At 48.5% G+C, this 25,498-nt stretch overlaps 8 protein-coding genes across 8 annotated transcripts; 4 read left to right on the forward strand and 4 right to left on the reverse strand.

The window, feature by feature from the left end:
• Positions 1 to 158: 158 nt before the first annotated feature.
• On the forward strand, positions 159 to 1,636 carry FSUBG_6418 (uncharacterized protein; the record flags this gene model as incomplete). The annotated part of the gene is made up of 2 exons (XM_036684614.1): positions 159 to 987; positions 1,041 to 1,636. 2 exons carry the CDS (start codon positions 159 to 161, stop codon positions 1,634 to 1,636), a joined length of 1,425 nt encoding a protein of 474 aa, XP_036538133.1.
• A 137-nt stretch (positions 1,637 to 1,773) lies between these two features.
• On the reverse strand, positions 1,774 to 2,997 carry FSUBG_6419 (high-affinity iron transporter; the record flags this gene model as incomplete). The annotated part of the gene is made up of 4 exons (XM_036684615.1): positions 1,774 to 2,046; positions 2,096 to 2,294; positions 2,347 to 2,792; positions 2,842 to 2,997. The coding sequence occupies 4 exons, from the start codon at positions 2,995 to 2,997 to the stop codon at positions 1,774 to 1,776; spliced, it is 1,074 nt and encodes a 357-aa protein (XP_036538134.1).
• A 2,971-nt stretch (positions 2,998 to 5,968) lies between these two features.
• FSUBG_6420 (iron transport multicopper oxidase FET3) lies at positions 5,969 to 8,053 on the forward strand (the record flags this gene model as incomplete). Its single annotated transcript, XM_036684617.1, has 5 exons — positions 5,969 to 6,265; positions 6,322 to 6,858; positions 6,915 to 7,491; positions 7,546 to 7,771; positions 7,828 to 8,053. 5 exons carry the CDS (start codon positions 5,969 to 5,971, stop codon positions 8,051 to 8,053), a joined length of 1,863 nt encoding a protein of 620 aa, XP_036538135.1.
• Positions 8,054 to 9,882: 1,829 nt separating this feature from the next.
• Positions 9,883 to 10,482, reverse strand: FSUBG_6421 (CAP20-virulence factor; the record flags this gene model as incomplete). The annotated part of the gene is made up of 2 exons (XM_036684618.1): positions 9,883 to 10,374; positions 10,426 to 10,482. 2 exons carry the CDS (start codon positions 10,480 to 10,482, stop codon positions 9,883 to 9,885), a joined length of 549 nt encoding a protein of 182 aa, XP_036538136.1.
• A 4,011-nt stretch (positions 10,483 to 14,493) lies between these two features.
• On the forward strand, positions 14,494 to 15,216 carry FSUBG_6422 (uncharacterized protein; the record flags this gene model as incomplete). Its single annotated transcript, XM_036684619.1, has 1 exon — positions 14,494 to 15,216. The coding sequence occupies one exon, from the start codon at positions 14,494 to 14,496 to the stop codon at positions 15,214 to 15,216; it is 723 nt and encodes a 240-aa protein (XP_036538137.1).
• Positions 15,217 to 15,688: 472 nt separating this feature from the next.
• Positions 15,689 to 17,524, reverse strand: FSUBG_6423 (uncharacterized protein; the record flags this gene model as incomplete). Its single annotated transcript, XM_036684620.1, has 1 exon — positions 15,689 to 17,524. The coding sequence occupies one exon, from the start codon at positions 17,522 to 17,524 to the stop codon at positions 15,689 to 15,691; it is 1,836 nt and encodes a 611-aa protein (XP_036538138.1).
• Positions 17,525 to 18,141: 617 nt separating this feature from the next.
• FSUBG_6424 (pirin) lies at positions 18,142 to 19,341 on the forward strand (the record flags this gene model as incomplete). Its single annotated transcript, XM_036684621.1, has 3 exons — positions 18,142 to 18,610; positions 18,671 to 19,120; positions 19,172 to 19,341. 3 exons carry the CDS (start codon positions 18,142 to 18,144, stop codon positions 19,339 to 19,341), a joined length of 1,089 nt encoding a protein of 362 aa, XP_036538139.1.
• Positions 19,342 to 20,157: 816 nt separating this feature from the next.
• On the reverse strand, positions 20,158 to 21,260 carry FSUBG_6425 (uncharacterized protein; the record flags this gene model as incomplete). Its single annotated transcript, XM_036684622.1, has 4 exons — positions 20,158 to 20,229; positions 20,281 to 20,894; positions 20,944 to 21,127; positions 21,180 to 21,260. 4 exons carry the CDS (start codon positions 21,258 to 21,260, stop codon positions 20,158 to 20,160), a joined length of 951 nt encoding a protein of 316 aa, XP_036538140.1.
• Between the last annotated feature and the right edge of the window lie 4,238 nt (positions 21,261 to 25,498).

Consider the following 25,498-nt stretch of genomic DNA (forward strand, 5'->3'; position numbering starts at 1 on the left):
CTGAGATCTTATCATTTTCACTATGGATAGCACGCTCTAAAGACATTTTCCTTAACTACAAAAAACTATCAACACACGGCATTCAGCCTTTCAATACTTCAAGCCTCTACACAGGCTGACTGACATCTCCATGTCGACAGAAACCCATCACCTAGCAAATGGGCGAGTCTGGGACTACAGCATCCGCCGAGGCGGACGGGCCAGAGGCTTCTAAGAAAGATCTGCCTCCCCTGGTAGAAATCGATCCCGCTGGTGACATTGTCTTGGATGTTACCTTTGAGACTTCCATCAGCACCCTCAACAAAACTCGCAAGGCTGAGCTTGCTGCCAGCAGAAAAGCCGGTACTCAGCCCCCTGATCGCTCATCTTTGAAATCAAAAGTCCGGGTGGCATATAGGGTCAATCTGGGAGCTTTGAAAAGGCACTCAAAGTACTTTTCAAACCTCTTATCGAACTCTCAATTCAGGGAAGCCAAGATTATCTCGGATATACATGAGAAGCTTGCCCAGCTTAAGATCAAAGTCAACGAGGCAGATGTGGAGGACTTGCCCTGGATTCCCATCACCGACGATGACGATGCAACCAAAGCTGCTGGTCGTGAAAATGCCATGGAAGATATTCTAAATATCATACACCAGCGGCCAACAAAGACTTCACGTGGAACCATGTCATACGTAACCACGCTGGCCATCGTTGCCGATCGCTTCGATTGCGTGGCAGCTGTTGCTCGGGTTCTGAACACAGACCTCAAGTTTAAATGGCCTCTGACGTCAAACAAACCTCTGCGCAGTGACGATGGAAGACCTACAGAAACAGAACAGGTCTTGCGTCAAAAGGTTCTGGTCGCGTGGCTATTAGGACAACCCATGCGCCTACAACAGTCAACTCGAGAACTCATCATGCGAGGATCTAGTCTCTGGAGCGAGTTTTATGATACTGATGCTGATATGACTGCTTCATGGTGGAATCTACCTGATGGCTTAGAGGGTAAGTAAGAATCCAAGGCTCGAGGTGCAAATACAATGCTAATTCTTGTCCAGAGGAGCTCCGACAGAGGCGTGAGTGTATCATCAACACCGTCTCCTCTGTCCAACGGCATTTCCTCGCGTTGTTCTCATCTCGAGAGAGGCAGTGTAAACTCGGGTATGACTCGAGTGCTGCATGTGACTCTTACCAGCTCGGTCAAATGCTCAAATTCCTGGTGAACAAGAATTTGCTCTTCCTCGTTGACTACAGTCCAGCGTCGTTGAACATGGTCCCTGACACTGCGATGATCGAGATTGAGGAGCTTCTTTCAACGCTTCAACAGTGCCCGAGTTATCAAATTGATAAACATCATACAAACTGCGGGCTACGAGTTCGATTGGAACCAATCCTGAGTTATATGCGGTCGATGCTCTCAGCTGGTGTCATTGCGATACCCTATGCCGACTGGAAAAAGAGGCCGACCGAAATCTCGTGGCTAGCTCTGAGAGAACACACTGTCGGGGACAAAGACTATCAACCCAAAAAGTTTCACTTCACACGTGCGATTGCTAACGATCAAAGGTTACGTTACGAAGGAGCGCTTTATGTAGACAAAATGGCAAAGGCTATGTTCATGGCAGATGAATGGGATTGGACTCCTGAAAATTGATAAGATAGAACAAGACTTGCTTGTTGTGTGTAATTGGATATAGACCAAGCTAGACTCATGGAGTCATTAGAAAGCCAAAGGAATTATACAATGAGCCATCAGCAGATGAGTCCTCAACCCTATTCGAAAATGTTCCCTTAAGCGGTGGTCGTCTTCTCTGTTGCAGTGTTCTTGGGAGTTGAGCTTGCGCGGCTCTCAGCATCATCAACAGCGTTGGCAGGGGCCTTCGCCTTTCCGAAAGGCAGTCTGCCATGCGTCTCCTTGAAGCGCATGATGATGAAACCAACCATGACGCAAATCCAGTATAGGTTATAGGAGATGACAGAGCCATAAGTAGCGGAGTTTGTCCAGCCAAGAATGGCATTGAAGATACCCCAGCCGTTCTGAATAGCTTCGGTGGAGGCACAGCACTAAAGAGTTGTTAGGATATCGAGGTAAGCTTGTTAGATGAAGACATACGTTGACGTGCCAGACACTCTGGTCAATATCATAGGAACCAGGTCCGTTCCCAAACTCATCGGCTTCACCACCAATGTACTCGTTCCACCTGGCCATCTCGAAACTCCAGACAGAGCGAGAAAAGAGACCAGCACCCACGAGGTACAAGAGGCAAGTCGAGAGAACGAGGAAGAGCTGAAGTTTGGTGCTCGCGCCACCCCTGCTTCTAGTTAGTCGCTGAAGGTCATCGCACTAGCATATATATCACTTACTTGTAAAGAAGGTAGCCAACACAGCAACCGGCAAAGAGGCCGACAAAGGTTGGGAGAGGAATGGACTTGGCTGAAGCAGAAAAGGACACACCAGCGACAAAGACGACAGCCTCGATGCCCTCTCGAAGGACGGTGACAAAAGGCAAGACGAACATAGCGTACTTCTCGACAAACTGCTTGAACCATCCCTTGGAACCCGCTTTGATGGGCGATTCGAGAGCCTTGGCCAGCTTGACTCGCCACTTTGCTTGCATCTTTCCGATACGGAGCAGAGCTGCGCCCATGACGGAGATGATTAGGGATGCAAAGAGACAGAATGCACCTTCATAGTAGTACTCGTTCTTCTCCCATGAGTTCCTGCCAACGGTGTAGAAGACACCAATAACAGCAGCAGCGACAACCAAGCAGATGAAGAACCCGATACCCGTTCCAAGCCAGACCTGCCACTATAGTCAGTATTCAAGGCAGACGCAAGAGATATCTCTGTTGATTTACCTGACGTCTCAGCTGTTTGTAGACTTTGATGTCACCGTTGGGGCCGTCAAGGGTTTGCTTGAGGAAAGCAAGCAAGACAGAAACGATGATGACTGTCTCGAGAGTCTCTCGGAAGACAACAAGGAAGACGGGAACCGCAAAGACGTCTACGGCCATGTTGACAGTTGATAGTATTGTGCAGTTGAGTCACTTGAGAGAGCTGTGGTGGGCTCAAGATAAGAGAGGAGCTGTCTTGAGCTCAAGTATAAGGTGACACAGTCAAGTGAGAAGTACGGGACTGTCAAGAAGAGGGTGTGGTAATGGAGATATTGAATTTGATGTTACACTTGGTTCGTTTTGGGATTGGAGCAGCTTGTGAGCGATCCAGTCATCACAGGCTGCCGATCAGATAACTTTTTTTGTTCTTACGAGAAGAAAAGCTCAAGCAAGGGATCAGAAGACACACAATCTGATTTAGTATCCGCATAACAACCTTGTAAACTAAGCTTGTTGGCTAGTCTAAGCGTATACTTAGACGAGTTGCACTTTTGAGATGCCGCAAGGATCAGCGGAGTAAAGCGCGGAATGCAAAAAACATCGGGCATGAGAACCTGGTCGAGAATGAAACGCGAGCTACCGAGTACCGGCGCAATGGTCAGAAAACAGCCCATGATCGGACTTTGGTAGGGTTGTTGGATGGTTGGTGGCTTGCTGCTACTAAGTTAGCTCGTCGACGCTCGGCAAGGAATTGCCGTAACGTGGGATGCTTCCTCATGGTGCGGCCTTAATCAATCAATCAGATAATTCTGTGACTGCAGATTAAGTGTGTGAATGTCCTAGATTTCCGCAATTGGGCTGTTTCTTATTTTGATGCTTAACGCTTAACTTGAAGAGACTTCGAGGCCCTTATTCTGCGCGCACTTCTTCAGGCTGAACCGGACAGCTCGAAAGTCAGGCCCAAATCGGCTCCAAGACAAGAATGGAAGAAGACTCGTTGATGAAGCTACATTGGTGGAAGCTTAGGATAGCTCTGTGTCTCATAGCACCCCACAATGTGACCTCGGATCCCAGTCAAGAGTCAAATGCCGATATGCTTGTGCTTGTGTCGACTTGACATGGATAGCTGTGGTAGTTTTCGGACAAGCTGTGGTCACCGTATTCTAGAAAGTATGATGTCCAACCAAGCCCTGGACTTCAGACGAGGCAAATTTGGAATCTCAACTGCATTCCCTCCGAAGCGGCGATGTTCCGTCGAGATGGATGGTAGTGACAGTTCAGCCGCACCCATGCAGCTGCATCAAGGCAAGCGGCTGAGGGTCGAGGGTGTTATGACCTTCTGATTCAAGATCAAAGTTATCATATCAAAAAGATCAGGAGATAATCATTATCTGATCCGAAGCAACCACGGACAGGGGACAAAGGCAAGCTAAACGAGATAACGTCAAGGATCAGAGAACGCCGCGGCTGAAAATTCTAAGTTGGATCGCATGGCTCGTCAAGATCTCGGGTTCGCTTGTGATGCTGAACTGAGGCTTTATTGGAAAGGCTTGTCGGTTGTCAGACCACTCTTTGGTTGCTGGTATCATGGAATGGCTTCTCGACCGTTGGAGGGCCCACTCATGATCGTCCAAGTCAAATCGAGACCATGTGGCTGCTGTTTTCGGCTCTGGTATGTCGCCGGATGGATCCTCTTTGTTGCAGGGTCTTGTTATTTCTTGACACCGAGATACGTGATTAGAAGCGTTCAGTTGAGCAATGTATTTTGCTTCTGATTGAAACTGGCCGGACATAGCCAAGAATCCTCGGTATTTGGAGGGTAGAAACGATCGCCAAGAGGCTGCAGCGCCTGTGATAGCTGTGGGTGACCCGGCTTGGCATAAGATAGGCAGGCTAGGTAAGGAAGGCTGGGCAGGGTCTATGCTACATACACTAGACACTCTGCAGGGAGAGAAGAGAAGATCGTGGACCCTTGAATGAGCTTTCAGGATCGGGAGTGTCTGTGCCGAAAAAATGCGGTACATACAACATGTACCCCTTGGGAACTCAATTCTTTGGTCTCTTTCGAAGCAAATCATGTGTCAAGGAGCTTTAGCGGCATTGAATGAGAGAGAGAAACACGAGGAAGAGGTTGCGATTGATAAGATGAAGCTCAGAGTGGAGCCATCATTTAGCATTCCACTAACCGAAAGGAGAAAGGTGCAAAATCGACTGTGTCTCCACTAGCCTTCTACCGTTAATGACTCCTCCACCTGAACCCTTCAACCTCGCACTTGGACGGTATTTCTCGATGGTTTCAAGCCTTGTCAAGCCACGATGGATCAACAGCTGCTCATCTTATCCATCCGTACGGTCAGAGTAGGCCGATCCCTGCTCGTCTAGAACGATCACATTCACGCTCTCGCTGTCTAGCCCGCTTCTTGCACGCACACGCGCGCCGATTCCGCAGTTGCGGTTCAGCCCAAGAGCCTTGACCCTGATCAGCTCATTCCAGCATTTTTTATCCATCATCATGCGACAGCTTCATTTCTGTGTGTCAACCACGTTTGGCGCCGCAGAATTGACTCGCTAGTCGGACGTTCTTCCCGAATTATGTCCATCGTATGTGGGCATGGATGGAACAGCAAGGGTTGTTTACCTACCTACCTTACCTAGGTACCTAAGGTACCAAGGTAGACTAAACTAAACATTTCAGTAGCTGGATCATCTTTAGGCAATTCTTGACTTTGCTTCGGCTCTCGGTATCACCTTTTACTTACTCTCTAGGTACCTACTTTTCTGGTGTTGGTGCTACCGAAAGAAACTCTGACCAAGAACTGTGCGTGCATGCATCTTCTTTTCCCCATGTCCATATCGTAACGTTAGATTGATCATCCCACCAACCCCCATCTTATACTCACAATCTATTTCCGGTTTTATCCATCTAATCTATTCAATCTGTTCTATCCCAGTTTTTTTTTTTTTTCTTTTTTTACCTCTTGACATCTGCTTCCCACCAGTGTCTTACAGGCTCCCAAGCTCTTATACCTCTCTGCTTGGGCCTATACCTCACCTCCCCTCCTTCATCTTGTCTCTCATCCTCACCGTGGTACCTATCTTGTATAATTCAAGCTGCTGAGGCTGGGACGACTCGGGCCCTCATAACCTCAGAATGCTTTTCAACTCTTTATCATTTGAGGCAGCATTGCTTCTCGCCCTTCCTCATCTCGCTTCTGCAGCTACCAGAAAGTTCGATTTTGATATTGGCTGGGTCAGAGCTAATCCAGACAATGCTTTCGAACGCCCAGTCATTGGCATTAATGGCAAGTGGCCAATCCCTACAATCGAGGTTGACATTGGTGATCGGGTCATCATCAATGCTCACAACAACCTGGGCAATCAATCAACTTCTCTGCATTTTCATGGTCTCTACATGAACGGCACTACCCATATGGATGGCCCTGCCGGTGTCAGTCAATGTCCAATCGTTCCTGGAACCAGCTTCACATATAACTTCACTGTAAGGATGCTCAAGATCCCCCCCCCCCCCCAACATATCCGCCACAGGTCGAGCAACCAGGCACCTATTGGTACCACAGTCACACTGCTGCTCAATACCCTGACGGTCTACGGGCTCCCTTCATCGTTCACGACAAAGATTTCCCCTACAAGGATAAGTACGATGAAGAGGTTATATTTACTCTTTCTGATTGGTATCATGACGAGATGCGATCCATGATTCCAAAGTTCATGAGCAAGGCCAATCCCTCAGGTGCAGAGCCCGTGCCCAACAATGCCCTGATGAACGAAACCACCAACTTCACAATGTCTGTCAAGCCCGAAACAACCTATCTGTTCCGCACTATCAACATAGGTGCCTTTGCTGGCCAGTATCTCTGGTTTGAGGGTCATAAGATGCGCATTGTCGAGGTCGATGGTATTTATACCGAAGAGGCTGAGGCAGAGATGATCTACATCTCGGCTGCTCAGCGTGTCAGCTTTTTGCTCACTACCAAAAAGGACACTTCCAAGAACTTCCCAATTGTCTCCAGCATGGATACTGTGAGTGCCGCTAGCCTAATAATGATGCTGAAGCAAAAGCTAACAGTCTCATATAGACTCTTTTTGATGTCCTGCCTCCGGATCTGAACTACAACGCCACCGGCTGGCTCGTCTATGATGAAAAGGCCGACAAGCCAGACGCCGCTACTGTTGAGGCTTTGGAACCTCATGATGACATGAAGCTTGTTCCATACGACAAGATGGGCATTCTTGGAAAGCCTGACCAGGAGTTCACTCTTGATGTTAAGATGGAAAACCTCAAGGATGGGGCCAACTACGCCTGGTTCAACAACATTACCTACGTCGAAGCCAAGGTTCCCACCCTATATACCGCCCTCAGTGCAGGCAAGGACGCCGAGGATCCAAGTGTTTATGGCACTTACACACACTCCATGGTCCTTAAGAAGAACGAGATTGTACAAATTGTCGTCAACAATCTCGATTCTGGTCGTCACCCTTTCCATCTTCACGGACACGCATTCCAATCTATCTACCGTTCCGAAGAGGAGGCTGGTATCTGGGCCGATGCCAATGTTACTGAAGCTGATTTGCCCAAAACTCCTATGCGACGTGATACTCTTGTCATCTATCCCAACGGCAACATTGTTATGCGTTTCAAGGCTGACAACCCAGGTATGCCCCAAAACTCGACTTAGTAAGGAATTCGCATGATTGACTCTTTTTCAGGTGTCTGGCTGTTCCATTGCCATATTGAATGGCACGTGGTGTCTGGGCTTATTGCCACCTTCGTCGAAGACCCTCTTACTCTTCAAGAGACCATCCAGATCCCTAAGAACCACCTGGATGCCTGCGCCGCTGCTGATATGCCTACCAAGGGAAATGCGGCTGCTAATACCGAGAACTTCCTTGATCTTACTGGCGAGAATAAACCTGCCAAGGCTCTGCCTGCTGGGTAAGTCCCTCTACTCCCATTGTTTTATCAGCCTGATGCACTGACACTCCTTGAAGATTCACTCCTCGCGGTATCGTCGCTCTTGTCTTCAGCTGTATCTGTGGTATCCTGGGTGTAGCCGTCGTGGCATGGTATGGATTTTCTGCATCTATCGACCCAACCAGTGCCGGCGCTCTCAGCGCTGGTATCGTTGATGGCAGTGACTCAGGCGACGGCAACCTTGCTCCTAAGGGACCTCAGGAGACTGTTGTTTCCCCTTCAGGTGATGGGAGAAGTCACTGATTGATGGGTTGGACGTACATGTCTTCCTGGAGCTCAGCGGCCGTTCCTCCAAGGCTCTTGAAATTTGATAATCTGTACTAGTGTTTGAATATACCATTTGTTACTTGTTGAGTTCATCTTGAATAATTATATTTCGCAATCCTTCTCTTCTGTGCAGAACTGCGGTCCAATCTCTTCCGTCACCTACTAGGCTCCCATTAGAAGATCCGTTGTCCACAGCATATTATATGTTCAGGGGCTCGCACAATTCAGGGGTCGTTGACGATATCGAAAGTTTAGTACTTAGAAGATAAAGAAATATGATCAAACCGTATGTTCAGTCGCTTTGGTCTATCTAGATTTGTCTGGTACTAGGGAATCGTATAAGTCAGTCTGCTCAATGAATTGGCTCAAGAGCTGATCTCTCAGTGGGAGGGACAATGCTTCGTCCAAGAGGTCCAAAGGGTCCAAGTAGAACCGAACGTTCTGTTCCTAATTGATATCTTGCTATGAGTCCCGGTATCTGGCCCGAAAAGCTCGATGCCGAAATCAGCCTCAATGGCAAGATGGTATATATTGGGTGCCAGGGTCCCGATACCTACAACGAAGCCATTATCAACCTTCGTTGCTCCTAGTATCCGAGGGCTTGACGTAGCTATATCTCCTGGTGTCATGCAGTTGCTATACTTCTGTCCAAGATGCCTTTGAGCCTCGTGGATATCTGGCTATGGCGATAGTAAAGCGGTGCATGGTAAATCAAGAACTGCCACTCTCGATCCAGATTCTGTACCCCGTTTTCTTGCTCTTGTATGAGCCGTCCGGTGCCATATGATCCAAATTCATGGCTCAGTCTATCATATAGAGCCACTGTTGATATACAGATGGCGAAATCCGCCCCGTGGGGTGATTGTGGAAGAAGAGCCAGCTTAACCGCTGTGCTAATCGATCCCGGTTACATTATACCTTCAGCACACTTGTCGAGACTCTTAACTTAGTGAATGTTTGTTTGATGATCCTACCGTGGCTATATACTTCCTCAGACAGTCTGACACAAGTCGATAGACTTTCCTTGACATCACCAGATTATGTACTACGTAAATCTTCAGGCGATCATGGGCTTAGGCGCTATAACGTACCATCTCGACTGAAAGGGAATTAAGAACAACCACAGCGGCATGATCATGGTATGGAAAGCTGACAAGTTCTTTCGTTTCAGCCCTTCATGTTTGTACCTTCAATTGCACACAAATTTCGTTTATCACTCACACGCGCAGGAAAGATAGGTTCCAGAATCACACTCAATTTTCACTTGGGAATACAAAAAAATCTATTAAGTCGTTTTAAGTCTTTCGAAGTTCACATCGTTTTAACGATTTGAACCCCCCGCCGCGGGCTATCCCTCACGTACACATCTCGAGGATACACAGTCCTCTGATCGTCATGTCACCAGCACCTTTCGCTAGCCGCCCCATCATCGGCTAATAATCCTCAGGCGGAAAGAGAGAAACCAGAGAAAGGGGACGCAGACAACCCGAATTGCGCCGATGAGACATGACAGTGCAACACCCTTATTTCTCAGGGCTGAAACAACCATTGAAATCATGTTTGCAGCGCGATGAAAGAGGCGCATCAGACAATTCCAAGAGTTACGAGCTGATTTGTAACGGTGTATGCCCCCATATCATTCAGAACTCCAAGAATCGGTAGACGAAAAGAAGTACAGCGGGCAATGCCATGGTTTCAAGAAACAATTCCGAGTAAAAAGGAAAACAGGGAGGGGTATAGGTATGGTTCAGCTGAGGACAGTCATCACATCACGCTCGTGGTGCCATGGTCATTGAGTGAGACGTTTACTGGTTAATCTTCTCGTTGACGGCAGTGGTGGTCTCTGCCTTCTTCTGGTGCAGGAAAGAGCTCAACCAAGAGAGTGTCTCGTTGCTAACGACGAGGACGGTGGTAACGGCAGCTTTTCCGTGTGCGACGAGGCCTCCTTGCTCGACCTTCTTGATCTCAGAGTTGTAGACCTGGAAGACGTGGTCCTTACCCTCAAGACCCTTCTGAATTGGGAAGAGGATGAGAGCGCGGGTATCTTGGTAGAGTTCATCGGTGGGCTTCTTGACGACAGGGAACTTCTCATCGATACGGTCGAGGGTCTTGTCGCCTAGGGAGTCGACCTTCTGGACATAGGGAGAGACATATTGGTAGGGCTTGGCGAAGTAGGGGACGACGGGAGCGGCGAAGGTCTGGTAAGCAGCGTCGGTGAGCTTGATGGAGCGCTGGCCGAATTCGTTGGACTTGAAGGTGTGGACGCTGTCGCTAATGACGGGGTAGTTGAGGAGATGCTGCAAACAGGTTAATTTGGGTCGCAAAGTGGTGAGCTATTCAACAAGTACCTGGACGAAAGCAGAATACTGAGCAGCGCTCACGTCGCCATTAACTTGGTGAGACATGATAGATGTTTTAGGGTTGCTCGCAAAGAATCGGTGCAAGTGGTGAAGTCGCAAGGTTCGAGATAAAGTCAATTGCTTGTCGAAATCGTGATGACGTTCGATGACGAGTAATAGATAAGCTTGGATTCGAGTCAGGAACGGCAATTTTCTTTTTAAGAGGAGCTTCAGGTGAGATGTGATGATGTAGGTAGGATAGGTAGATAGACAGAAGAGAAGAAGAAGGGGGGAAAGTGGGATGGTCGCAATTGAAGGGGACCTGCAGAGGCTAAAAGGGAGCAGGATGGAGTAGGAAGACGGGGAGAGGAGAGTGTGTTTGGGTGTGCGTTACGTCTGAGGTCAGAGGAGGGAGAGGAGGGAGATGATGTTGGTGGGACGCCACAGTATGGAAGCTCAGTACCTACAGTTTTTGGTGTAAAAGAACTCGGAGGAAGAAGGGAAAACGAAGAGGAAAGGGCCTATCTAGGTTAATAAATGCGCTTTGGGTGTACTGTAAGTGCTGTCCGGTAGGGGGCTAGAAAATTTCCGGAAAGTAACCCACCTTTACGATACAGCAAATATCAAGGTGCAGCTGTTTTTTGCCATCGCGAGGATTTTGGAGGAGTGAGTGAGTGTTAGGGAGCAATCAATTTGCATGTGCAAATGCGCAAACATGTGCTTGTACTAGACAAGGTATCTTTAGAGCTATTTTGGGCTGAGTGGATACTTGACGTACTTGGTAGCTTCCATTGGACATGTACCTCTACTGCTAACTCATTATCTTGTGGCTGATTCAAGTTTGTCTCTTGTGAGTCTCCCCTTTTTTATATTCGATAGGGAAGAGACTCGAGATTAACGTCATTACACCTCTACTGAGTCTTAAACTGAGGTTGTTCGAATGCCATTTAAGCCACATGCTTTTCAATTTAGGTACCGTCAGTATCAGTCAGTACAGGCAGGCATTGGTGGGGTGCTGTTGGGCCTTTGTGACACCATCACAGTCAAGAGATAGGCAATCGTTCGACTCAGCCGCATGCCCTGTCTCTGGGTGTTCATTCCTCGTTTCATCTCTTTCCTCAACAGCCATTCGATCAGATGGCTCGCCCCGGGATGACGGGAGGAGCTCATTAATTAGGTACGTACCCCTGCTGCTCGCGTAAGGTACCTAACCTAAGGAAATGTCCCTGCAGGGCAGGAATGATCTCCGTGACATGTGAAAGTGGCCCCTCCCCCCACTCTCCAAGCCATAACGTTTCCCTTACTCCAAACATAACCAACACTACCAAGATTCAATTCGACTCAAATCTCCCCAACAAAAGAGCTTGAGCTATAGAATCCCTCTCTCACTGATCAAGGAGTGCGGCTATTGCAATTCTACACCGACGCCACGTATCCTTGGCGCCAACAAAGCAAGAAATGTTCCTTTTGGGTATTCCGAACGAAATGATATTCAAGTAAAAGAGACTTGTTGCTTCGGAGACTTTGATATCTCCACTGTCTACGGAGTGCAGCCGCCTTATCAACTTCTTCCGCGGGCTCAGACAGTTGGCACATGAATTTTGTGGAAGCGTTGCCTCTCCTCGGAGACAATGGCCAATGGCCAATTCCGTGGAGTGCAATACCATGCAACGCAATGCAATAGAAGACCAGATACAACTCAATCTTCGTCATGATGCGTTTCAACACGACGCTTTTCCAAGTCTGTGTTCCCTCGCATTGCGTCTGCAAGCGCTCAGTCCACAGCCAATCCTCATCTGCACAACCCGTACTCCATATGGCTTATCTCGGGCATTATGAAGCCTTAGCTATCCGTTCAACCTAGCAACAACACTCAGACCGGATCAGCAACTTCTCCTCTCCCCTTTGCTAGGAACCAATCGTCGCCTTGTTCAGTCTCAGCCATGTGGCACGCACTTAGCTTGTCAGCTATTTACCGGAAAGAAAACACAGACCCTTGACCCTAAGCAATAAAAATATTTAGGTAAATCTAGCCTAAGCTTAGGGGGCTCTTTGCTGAGTTTATTTTCACACCCTATATTAAGGTCCGGTGTTTTCTTGCTCCCCGAGGACAGGGTAGCAGTCCGCGTATATGTAGGAAGGACACTTTTTATCACTCTTGATGTAGCCGCCACGTGAAGCATTCGCATTGATAAGAGACCTCTCATTCTGCTGCCGACTTGGCGAAAGGCAATCCAGCTGCTGCCGCGGTTAAACCTCATATCAAACACGAGCTCGACTGCCGGCCTCGGATCTCAAGGGAAGAAAAAATAAATGTCGCTTCCAGAAAAGCGGCTCCGTCTCGTGGCTACGAACTCGATTCCTTTTTCGACCTCTGCTCCATAGCCTCATCACGTTCACGGAATCGCTCTATTACCTTATCGACCGATCACCCAAAACCCCCAAGGGTCCCCTGCTACGTGGCATGCACCCTCTCTCACTGAAGCCGTCTACGGCCCACTTACAGCCACTTTCACATGTCAGGAATTACATGCTGAGTGATGACAGAATGATGGGCGATGAATTCATCAATTGATTAGACGTGAGTGCCCCCTTGGAAGTCTCAAATCAAGCAGACGGGACGCACTTGTGTAACCCTGATCGGCAGTATATTCAACGGCGTATTGCGCATGCTCGGCAACGCATGTCAGTAATACAAAATCTCACGATCTTCAAGTGATCACCAGTGAACAACGCCAGCATTCCTCTCTCTAGCCCACACGTTCCTCTGCGCAACTGACTGTTGGTCGGCGCACAGGATGACCGGCCAAGCGTTAACACTTTGCGTGATTCCCCCTTTTTTTTTCTTCTTCTTCTTCTTCTTTTTTCTTCACGACTCTTTTCGTCTTCTGCGGTGGGATTCTTCGTCTCAGGCTTCACCAAATTTGCGCCGCGTCATTTCAGCATATCGTGATCATGACAGGATGCATACTGTTTGAAACGCCGTTTCTCTGCATCTTTAGTGAGCGACTCACGAAGCCCCACGGCTAGGACCACTCGTCCCCTCAATATCACATGTCGAAAACAATTCTACATTTTCGTTATCACTCACTATACCTATCGTGATCGAGGTAGCTCAGCCCCAGCAAGATAGCTTCCGTCGGTCAATGTGGGCCTCATCTACACCTAGCATCTGATTTCGGGCTAGTCGACAGCCCTACATAACTTGCATGTTCCCTTCCTCTTCATGCTTGTGCTCATGCGCTGGAGATCCGCTTGCTTTGATTGATCTGACTTACAAGGGCTCTTCGGATTATCTTGGACCACATGCAAGACCCTCAAATTCGGCTTGTTTCCGATGATCATAGTTCATAGCCCTTTTTCTGGGCTTGATTTCCTGCATCGTCGCGGCGCAAGCCATATGCCAGTCTCGAAATATTCGTACACCAATTCCCGATGCCGGAAGATTCATGGATCTTCAGATTAGTTTCGAAACTTACTTACCACATTATCGGGGATACTGTCAAAAGTCGATATGACGATAATGCTCACATTTCACAAAGCAACACTGCTTTCACCATCATGGTCACCTGTTGTCTTACAACAGCTTGTTAACCCACATTCAGGACTCCCTCTGCGAATCACATCGCTGAACGCCGTGAATCCAAGCGGCGGTAATTGCGCCGCCTTTCTTGGGGATCTTCCAATGTTTCACTTTAGTTCTGACATGAAGCAATATCTCTGCCTGCTAAGGGACGGCTCGATGCGGATCGAAATGTCAGCTGCTCAACTACTTCAGCTCAATTGGTTGCGACACATGTCAATCGGCGATCAACGTCAGGCCTCAACAAGATCAAATGCGAAAATGATGAATTTGTTGCACCATGCGTGGTAATTGGTACTGTCGCAAAGCAAAAGGGTGTGCACAGACACCAAGATGTGCGTCACATATTCAGTGAGTTCGATGGTTATACCAAGTGGTACAACTGCTGCGGCGGCTACTTTTCCTCTTTAAATTCCCGTCCGTCCATCTTTCTTCGGTAGATCGACGTCGTATGGTTACTTTCAGGTACTGTACTGGAATCTGTTTCTCTCAATATGAAATTTTACAGCCTCATTGCTTTTGCACTGTTTGTGACCTCGTCTCTAAGTCGAGCCACTGATGAAGAAATACATCTTCAGTGGTCACTATGTGATCTTGACGGAGAAGCCGTGCTCGAGAAACTAGGAGAAGAAGTTCGCCCGCCCTACAAACGCAATCCAATCACCTACTTCGAGACCATGCCCCCATCTCATGCGCAACAAGGCGTCATGTTCCGCACAAAGACAAACAAAGGAAACCCGTTTTCTGTCATCAAGGTCCGCCTCGATGAGAAACCAGAGCGCATTCCCCCTGGCGCCCATTGCGTCTATGATCGATACGGAGACAACGTCCCATTCACTTGCGGCCAGCGGTACCTCCTGAGTAACAAGACGACCCAAAAGATCTGGAGCGATGACCAAGTTCGTTTTGCAGAAAAGTACGACGATATTGACTGGGATGGCCTTGTACCCTACGGGCCTTTCCCAAATGGAAAGTGGAAGTTGAGAATACTGGGACACAAAGTGAAGCTGGATGATGTAGTAGCGGGGGAACTTCACCTTATGGAGATTGAACTGTCTACCCCAAAAGCCGGATCTGAGAAGGTGTATCAGGAGATCACTGAGTATCTGAGAGAACACGATGTATTGCTCTGCGACCCCCAGGCGTCGAAGACACTGCGCCTGTTTCGCGATATGGGATACATTGATGATGGAGACACTTGGAACGAGGATCTTTAGCTACTTGTCATACGTGTCAACTCTCTCTAAGTCTCTCAAGTTACACAGTTAAAGACGTACCAACCCTCCAGCTTTTTTGTTGGACTGGAAACGCGGTGCTGTTGGAACCGCTTTAGTTCTTACACATGGACTCTGTATAGCTAAAGGCTGATATAATGAGGGTCAGTAGTTATGCCTCTAAATACTGTTCTTGCCAGTCTTACCCCTAACTCAAACTTAACGTAACTGTACTCATACACGATTTCTCCACCTGCATCAGCATTTCCCTTACCATTCTCCTCGACATTCACTTCCTTTTCCATCAATAAGCTTCTCAAAAGTGAACTCCGTGCGTTGCTTGATATTTGCTTCAGCGCCAAACGTAATGCTTGGGCGCTCCAAATCTTCTGTACCAGCCATATAACCAAGACTGCCTTGCAACAGTTACTCCAAGGACGGGCAGCCTCACGGAGCAGAAACCTGAACGGCAACTTCACCATTTCTCTTTAGTATTGCCATCCTCGTCCCCACTATAACCATAGATATCCTCATCGTCGTCAACTGGCCTCGATGGGAGAGTAGGGCTTGGGTCTATAGGCGGAACAGCAGTATTGACTAGCTTTTCAGGAGCCTGCGAGTCTGTTCGTTGGCGGTGAGGCGCCGTTGCAGTGAAATCTTGGAGGCTAGTCTGGGTTCTTTTTTGACCATTCTCCTTGGTGACATTTTGAGTGGTCTCTCGAACGGTCTTCTGTACGGTGCGATGAGCGCGACGACGAGCACGACGACGAGCGCGACGTTGGGTGCGTTGACGTTGAGCCTTGTCTTGTGCCATGCCTTGGACAAGCTCTTTATAAACGCCATTCATGAAAGCTAGAACGCTATCTTCAGTATTTCCCGGGGGGAGATTCCGAATGGTATTTTGGAGGGTGTCCCGATCGAAATATTGAACAATACGTTGAGTGTTGCTTTGAGCAATGACTTGAGCCTCGTCTTCGGGACCTGGAATGTGACCCCGAGTGCGACCCTGAGCGCGACGTTGGGCTCGGATTTGACCGTAAATCAGAGCCTGACGTCGATTACGTTGTTTAAGTCTTTCTTGAACAATACTTAGAGCTTCCATTTTGTAGAAATCCTGAATACGACGTTGAGCGATATAACGAGCACGAGGCCGAGCGACAAACTGAGCTTCCTCTGACGGAAATCCGCAAATTTGAGCTATGCTTTGAGCGAGACTTTCAGTGAGACCCTGGGCGTAGCACTGAGCGTCCCATTGCTGGAGATCCTTTTCCCGCCTTTGCCTCAATTTCTCGCGTTCTAGGGCCATAGTTTGAATCTCCAATGGGGTTGGAGCGGCCAACGGGACAACATTGCTCCATTGTTGTGGAACGCCCAATATCATCGCCATCGGGATATCATTGCCCCATATATCGATGCATTGAGCGTTGTTTTGAGCGTTGTTTAGAGCAATGTTTAGAGCGTTGTCTTGACCGTTGTCTTGACCGTTGTCTTGCGCGTTGTCTTGAGCGTTGTCTTGAGCATTTTCATCATCCTCATTCCCATCCTCGTCTTCCTCCTCATCTGCCTCCTCGTCTTCCTCCTCGTCTTCCTCCTCGTCTTCCTCCTCGTCTTCATCCATAGGCTCTGGTAACTCCTCGATAAAAACCTCCATTTCTTCGAGTGTCTTTGTTTGTCTGTGCTCCCACTCTTCATCCATCTCCTTCTTCTCCTTCATGTGCGCTTCGAGGAGCGTGTCTTTGAGCCATTCGCACTCGATGAACAAGATGTCGAGCATTTTGTCCCTGTTCCACAGCCTCATGTTGTAGTCGCACATGTTGTATGTATCGATGAGTTTCTGCTGCCCCTTCAAGAGGAACTCGAGTTCCCAGTCGTTGGTGTAGAGTCCGTGGAGGACAAACAACAAAGCAGATGCAAGCCCCATTGCATTAGTGAATTCCTGCTTCGCCAATCGCCTGAGCACGTCACGATTCTTATATAGGGGATGGTTCCTGTAATCTTTCCACTCGTCGTTGTTCCTGATGACGAACATTTCACGCCAGATAAAGTACTTGATAGCGCGCCTCTGCCAGTAGGGGAATAGTTGCCTGTGGTATGTGATGGCATCAATGAAGTTTTCGATCAGGGCGCAAGCATTTCGTCTGTTGGTGAGAGGAAAGGGGCATTTGAGGGGCAAGTCGAAAATGGTTATCTTGTTGCAGAGATTCGCCTCCTCCCACTCTGTGACTTCGTCCCACTCCTGACGAGGTTTCGGGTCTTTGAGTAGCCTGCCATTATCGTACCACGGACCTTGAACGATGATTCGTGATGACATTTTGAAATATGGAGGATCGATACAGAACTAGCGCGATGTTTTGAAGAGGTTCGTCAATAACTGGACTGTGCTCTATCTACTTAGGTAGAGAAGAAACCCTAAAGCAGGAAGTGTGGCGTGGCTTGTTTAAGCAAACAGCCATACACAAGCGGCAAGAGCGCATCGTTTCCATGTCCCAATGAACTTCCTCCATGAAGCGATCAAGGTTGCAGATAAAAGTTTAAGAAGCCAGGACCGAGGTTTAGGGTAGGCGGTAATCGGAAATACGGATATCCGATCTTACGTTAGGTAGTCATTATCTCCACTGATTAGACATTCATCGCCTTGGTCAGCCTTAGCAAACCAAAAATATTGGGGACCATTCCAACCTTGGTAGGCTAGGCTAGGTCCATGGGCTCCAAAGCAAACCACCACGATTTAGCTGCTGATGTAACAGTGACTAAACATCTCTAACCTCCACCACGGATCAATTCGATCCAATGCCATCCACGGCTTATTCTATCTATTTCTACTCGTAGGACCCTGTATTTGTCGTGCTTGCAAATTCATCTTCTCATCCGACCTTGTCTCTCGTACCTTAGTATATAAATCCCCTTTCTCAACCGCCCTCCCTGGTCATGACCCTTTTTCGTTCCATCTTCATACCAGTCTTCATTTCTCTAGCAGCTATTGCATTGTTCCAACACCGTATCAAGGACACAGCAGCTTCAGCCTTTGAATTCCTAGGGACCCTCACCTCTTTGACTACTTTCGACAAACCCAACACTGAGCACCAACAACACCTTTACGCCACAGAAATGTCTGCCACTCGAGCTGTTCGCAAGGTATTCCTGGCTGTTGAGCAGTCTGAAGGAGCTGGTGCCCGTGTTCGTCGCTCAATTGGCACTCCCCAGCTCCGTAACTTTTCCCCCTTTCTCATGCTCGATCACTTCTCCGTCAAGCCTGGTGCTGGTTTCCCTGATCATCCTCATCGTGGCCAGGAGACTATCACATATCTCCTTGAGGGTGGTATGGATCATGAGGATTTTGCTGGCAACAGGGGTACTCTCTCCGCCGGTGACCTCCAATTTATGACTGCTGGAAAAGGTATGAACCACTCACTCACTAGGTAGTCCTTAATATCAGAATCGTACTAACATCGCCCAGGCATTGTGCATGCTGAGATGCCCCGACAAAACGAGGATGGCAGCGCAAACGTCGGTCTTCAACTTTGGGTCGACCTTCCCAAGGAGTTGAAGGCTTGCGAACCTCGGTACCGCGACCTCCGTGGCTCCGAGATCCCCATCGCCAAGGTTGACGATGACAAGGTCACCGTCAAGGTCATTTCTGGCCAGAGCCACGGCATCGACTCTGTCAAGGATCTCGCCTACACACCTGTTTGGTTCCTCGACATTGAGATCCGCCCTGGTGGCAAGATCACCCAACCTCTCCCCGCAAACTGGAACGCCTTTGCCTACACCCTCGAGGGGGATGTTATCGTTGGCAAGGATGACCAGCGACGTGTTGTCGAGCAGTACCATAATATTGTCTTTGAGCCGCAGGGCGACGTTGTTCATTTCGAGGTCGACGCTGGTGCTTCGAAACCCGCTCGGCTAGGTATGTAATACACCTACCCCGAGAAACCATACATGCTAACATTTTGATAAGCCCTCATCGCTGGTATCCCTCTCGATCAGCCTGTTATCCAATACGGTCCTTTTGTCCTCACTTCCAAAGAGGACGTCGCCAAAGCTCTTTTCGACTACCAAACCCACTCTAATGGTTTCGAGCGAGCTGAGAACTGGCAGAGTGAGATTGGCAAGTCCATGATGGACTAATTAAACATTTCATACATGTTGCTTCATGACTTGACTGGCGTTACAATGGGATATGTATTTACGGATAGTTATAACCACTACACTTATGAGCTGGCAGCGCTGTTTGAAAGATTGGTTGAGTTACATAAATAAATTACATAGAATGATTATCTAATATCACTCGCCTGTACTCCGTAGTATTCCACGGTCTGTCTACTATCGTAAACCTGTCAGTCCAAACTTAGTAAGTTCTATTCATTATATGAAATGGGCCGCTTGGCAATTCACCCTGTCTGGTTTCAACACCTTCATGTCATGGTAATACATCAAGTGACACTGGATACGAATTGCACGCGTTTTTGAAGAAGATTATCTATTACTATTTCTCAATGAATGTGAGAAGTAAAGTCCACCGCCGAAGTCAGGCCGTAGGCCGGGTATCACCACCATCCCAGAACCCATGTAACCATGAGAGACGGCATGTACAGTCTGAGCTTGTGTCACGGCAGCACAAGTCTGCCGCTTCCCGTCGTCATCTCCCACGCCACCGCCCCTCTCATCTGTCACAAACAGTATCAAAAGCCCATCCATTCTAACATTTCGCGTCATTTCCATTAAAGGAGAGATAAGCCGTATGCATCATTAAGCCCTCGAAAAACCTGACCCGAATGTCCATTCATACCATTCACCATTATGTGAAAATTTTCCTCCGCAAACCGACTCCTTGCACCGAGGAAATATGCTAAGGGTCCCAAAAGATCGAGGTACAGGCGTGAATTATGTATCAAACATGTGCAACGTAAAAGCATCAAACATCAAATTTTCATCCCCCCTGATTTAAAGGAGGAGCATGGCAATACCAGCGGCAGCGATGACACCAACAGGGGCACCAGTCATCTGAGCAGCGGCCTGAATGAAAGTTAGAGATTTCCAATAGAACGTAGGAGTGTATCAACTTACAGCATTGTCAGTGCTGGAGGCGGTAGCCGAAGCATCAGTACCAGTAGCATCAGTAGCACCCTCGGTGGCGGTGGAGGCGTCAGTAACCGTCTCCGAAACCGACTCGGACTCAGAACCGCTGGTAACGGTGGTAAGGGTTCGAACGACCTCAGTGCCATCAGTGGTGAATGTGGTGACCTTGGCGGATGCGGCAGAGTCGGTGGAGGCAGTCTCGGTGACGAGAGTACGAACGATCTCAGTACCATCGGAGGTGAAGGTGGTAACCTCAGCGGACTCAGCGCCAGAGGTCTCGGTCTCGGTCTCGGCCTCAGAGGCAATGGTAGAGACGATGGTAGAACCACCAGAGGTGAAAGTGGTGACAACTGCACCGCCGAGGATAGCCTTACCGGTGGTGGTGAACTCATCTCCATCGGAGTTGGTGAGGACGCTGGTGTATGTGCTCACGGAAACATCGTCGGAAGCGCCAGTAGCAGTACCGCTGATGGTGGAGAGGGCAGAGGTGACGGTAGAATCGCCAGAGGTAATGGTGCTAAGGACGGTTCGAACGGCGCCAGAGCCAGTAGCCGTGGCCGAAACCTCGCCAGAAGCACCAGTAGTGATCTGAACGCCAGCTCCTGTGGAAGGTTAGATATCTTGATTCTCTTTGGGATTGGGAAAACTTACGGCGGCAAATCTCAAGACCGTAGTTCAGGACCTGGGCGGCCTGCTCACTGTTGCAGATAGCAGCAGAGCAGTCACGGAGACCGTAGATGAAGTCCTGGTTGGTGCACAGGCAGCCAATATCGCCGGCGTCACATCCAAGCTCCTGAGACTTCTCGGCACTGACCATGTTGCCGGCGCAAGTACGCTGTTCTTGGTCAGAGGTGCCCTAACTGTACACTGCTTGGATTTAGACTTACACCACACTGGGGGAGATCATCAGAGCTCTGGGCAACGGCGGCAGCAGCCAGGCCGAAGATGGTGAGGAAAGAAGACTTCATCTTGATGATTTTGCTTGATCGAGGATCTGTTATCAAATTGGGGGATTAGTTGAGGTTTCTTATGAAGTTGGTAGCGACAGTAAGAAGGCGATGGTGAACGAAGGTGGGTGTTGCGAGCGTATTAGGCGAGCGATGTAAACGAGGGGAAGTTAGGCAGTGAATCACGGCCAGCAGGAGAAGAGGCGACCCGTGAATAAATGAAGTGCGAGTAGCGGTGGCCTACTCCTGAGGCACGCGAGTGATGTTTGTGTGAGACAAAGCAAGGGAACGTGTATCACAGAGGTATGGAAGAGCCGAGAACAAGAAGTGTGTAGCTCTCTGCCCCTCGTAATGTGATATTCAGTGCTCGCGTTCCGGTGTCAAATCACACAATCACCAAGCTGAAATGAGGCAAACTTGTTGGGCGAGCAAAAAGTGCGCCGGCAAGGATGGACAGTGTAGCTGGAGTAATAACAAGGAGATAGTAACTTACCTTGATGGTAATTGATATGTGACTAGGGCACAAACGAAGGTGATCGATCTCGTGTAAGCGTGAGACGAAGTGAGACTGGCCTGGGGGCTGGAGGTTGGGAGATAAACTCGATTGAGTTGTTGGAGAGAGGATGTTTGAGATGTTGGAATGAAAAATTCTCAAGGCTGATATTGATGTGGAACAAGAGGAAGGGCGAGGAGGAAGCTGTAGCTTTAAAGGCAGGAGTAGGTGGTGGGTGGGCGGGAGCCAGAATCTTGATCTTGGCGTGACGGTTGCTTGCTTTGCAGGAGCGAGCAGTGCTTGCCGGCTGGTAAGGCAAGTGCGGGCAGGGTACCCTGCCTAAACGGTGTGTTTCCCAGCTTGGCATTGGCGGTCTAGCAGGGCAAGCACGGCACGGGCTTGATCTTGCCTTGTCACTACGTACGTCCTCTTAGAGTGGGAGGAAACTGCCATCACAGATTAAAGCGTAAATCTGCACCTGGGTCAGTACCTTGCTGCTTGGCTTGGATACCGCCTGCAGGGAGACCACCGATGGCACGGGAGAGGCCAACGCTAATACGACCCAGTCCAGTCAAGGCTCAGTTGCTGGCGGGGAAGCTAGAAAGTCCACTCCACTGGGCCGGACCGTCAAAGACACAGACTTCAGCACAGACGGACAGGGCCAGCCAGGCACTTGGAGGCCCCCCCATGTTGACTATGATGTTGTTTTACGGGGGTGTTTTATCAACGACAGAAGATGTTACGATGAGCCAAGCAATTACTCATTTATGATTTTGCTCCGCCATGATAATTGAGTCAATGCAATCGAACATTGGGTATCCAATGCAGACGTCAATGCCGTAAATGGAGATACACAATGAGGTCAGAGCATGAGCTGTAGACGAGATGGGTTACCCCTGTCATAGCGGGGAGCGGCTTTTACAGCAAACTTGTCCACGTCAGTGACGCTGGTCTAAGTGACTGCGAGGGTCTCACAGTTAAAGTTCTTACAGCCAATATTCTTGTATTCTCGCCCCGGGGGCACATTGACTTTGATGTTATGGCATCTGCAGCGGGGTAAAGAAATCGACAAAAGCAAGCTACCCAGTAAAAGTTTTGGTTTCATCAGCAACTACGGATTGTATCAGGGAAGCTGCAGCATATGAGATGGAAAAAAGAGGTCAAGGTGGGTGGTAGCTGGACGGGCTGCCACGCTAGATCGCCAACCACCCGCATCGGCACCCACAACACGGCGCCTGGGGCTTTGAAGCCGGACGGGAGCTGATGCAAGAACAAATTTGATGTTCAAAACTCGATGTCCTCGTTTGGTTTGCCAATAGCGCGTACGTGGTAGTTTCTGTGCTTCTATGCTAGCCAAACTTTCGGATATCGGTCCTACCACCAATACAGTCTGTGGAGGCCAAAAATGCAAACTTGACTTGATCACACCAGACTAGAAAACTGGATCAGCTCTCGTCTATGACGGAACGCTTCTTGGGTCACCGTGAATACCTACCTAACCAAATGAATTGATTGAGGCAAGCAGGAAGGAAGGAACTCGTATGCCGAGCCGGATAACGGCCACAGGAGCATGAAGGAAGGAAAACGGGTATGACGATTGCCAACAATCAGTACCCTGGGCTATGGAAGGTGCTTGCCCACCTCAGTTCAGTGCAATTGATGTTGTGTTATGCTCCTGCCACAGCAACCGTCATCTCTGCCAGGCAATCACATTCAAGTACCACGGTTTCATCTAAACACTATCCCGGATTTCCATCTTCCAACGACCACCCATAGCAGTAGCTCATAGTACGTGTGATATCGCATCTCCAATTATCGAGAGTGAAGTTTCGTCGTCGTTGGCCAGTGGCGCCAATGCTCTCCCCGATTGGCCAGTTACCCCTGTACTAATCCATCCTTGGCAACCACACAAAAACAAGCTGAGGTGTTAGCCAACTTTTGACTCCCTGGCAACCGGGGAGCGGAATCATGTTCTTTTTTTTTTTTTTCTTGTCCTCTGGGAACTTTCTTCTCGATTCCTGAATCAGAAGAGACGGTGTCAATGGTAATGGTGTGTACATGTCTCAGGAACAGACAAGTGTAATTTATTAGGCCTCACTCACACCTGACTTTCTATTAGTTGATCATCATTTGTCCGTGCAATCACAGCCATCCCTGTATCAATTTCGCATTGGGTTCTGTCTTGTCGTCATGTTTTCGCTTAATATCATCTACAGCATCGTTCTCCTCAAGCCTGATCTTTCGATGATGCTTGCTCCACTTGAACCAACTCATCCACTTCAACTCGTCCCACTCTGTACCCATCGAGAACTTTCACCACAAACCCTGTGCTGTCTGTGATGCTCGATTCCCTGCTCAGCTGGCTCTGGTGAACTGTGCCCAGACTAAGGTAGCCACTCAACGGGCCAAGCCACTCAAGCCACACACCAAGCGAACCAAGAGAACAGGGGGTCAGCTCAATTGGCGGGCTCTTGATGTCATCCATCGCATCATCGTCTGTTTCTTGTGTTTCTCTCGTGGCCCAAGCTTCTACCCCAGCGAATGGGTCAAGGCCCTGTCGAGCTGGACAGACCAGCCTGGGCCTTGACTTTTGAGCCTTGCTCGATATTGGGTATTGACCAACATCCATCCCTCCGCCTCGCGAGTTTCATCTTCATCTCAATGCCACGTTTTCCGTCTCGTCATTGTGACGATCTTGGTTGTCGCTTCATTTAATTCAATTCTTGCCAGAATTATGTTTCATGTTTCATTCCTGATTAACTGTCGTCTGATCATCGTCATGGTTAAAAACTGTCAGTCTTATGGAGATGCATGCTTAAAAACAAAGTGCGACAAATATCGGCACCTCAGAAGGCCGGAACATCGCTCCGATCGAAGCATCTCATAATCTTGACACCAGCCACTGTCTAACTTGCAGTTCAGCTCGCATATTGTGGCTGGCCTCCCTGCGACGTCGTAATGTCTCGCCATCTCCAATTTGGCAGAGTCTTGGAGGTCACCAGCCCTTCCTGAGCCCTTTTCATTTCCAGCAGCCCAATCGCAAAGAACCCTGGCTAAGGTAGATAAGACCTCATATGGGACTCGGGTCACTCTCGTAAATTGTCGCAACAGAGCCAATTGGTGATTAGAGCGTAGTCTAACACCTGGAAATGTAGTAAATTGCCCAATTGGGTATGCTCCAGGGTGGCTTCGTTGTTCAAACTCTCAGACCTCGTAGCATAATAATCGACGGCCCTAGAATCCCGAACTACTGTAGCTCAAGAGCTGTAAATTGCGATGAACAAGGATATCCAGCTCCATTGTCGAATTATCGATGCACGAACCCGTAGACCTTTAACTTGTCTGGCTAGACTGCCGCTGATCACCACATTCAGCTGAGCTTGCATAATCGGGTGTTGTGCCAACCGCAAAAGTGCTTTCTCAATAGCGACAACGATCTTCGCCGAACTGCAGCTACCCGGGATTGTCTGCCATTAGGTAGATATCAAGAAGAACGGTCAAGACTTCAACTTCAATCGAAAACAACTACCCGTTGGCTCGAGCCGTAAGGGGGGCCAACTAAGCAAGCTTAGTTAGGCACAAAACCCTGAGATATACACAAAACACTAAGATATTAGTCTAATAAGATTTTAGGTAGTAAAAGTTATATATAGGTTATATATAGCTAGAAAAATAAATATATCTTTAAATAACTATATAATTAGCTTAGTTAGTAGTTTATATAAAATATATAATTTTCTTTAAAGAAAGGGCTATTTAAAAGTTT

The sequence above is a fragment of the Fusarium subglutinans genome (assembly GCF_013396075.1).
Source record: "Fusarium subglutinans strain NRRL 66333 chromosome Unknown NRRL66333_c0000066, whole genome shotgun sequence".
Classification (NCBI taxonomy): Eukaryota; Fungi; Ascomycota; class Sordariomycetes; order Hypocreales; family Nectriaceae; genus Fusarium; species Fusarium subglutinans.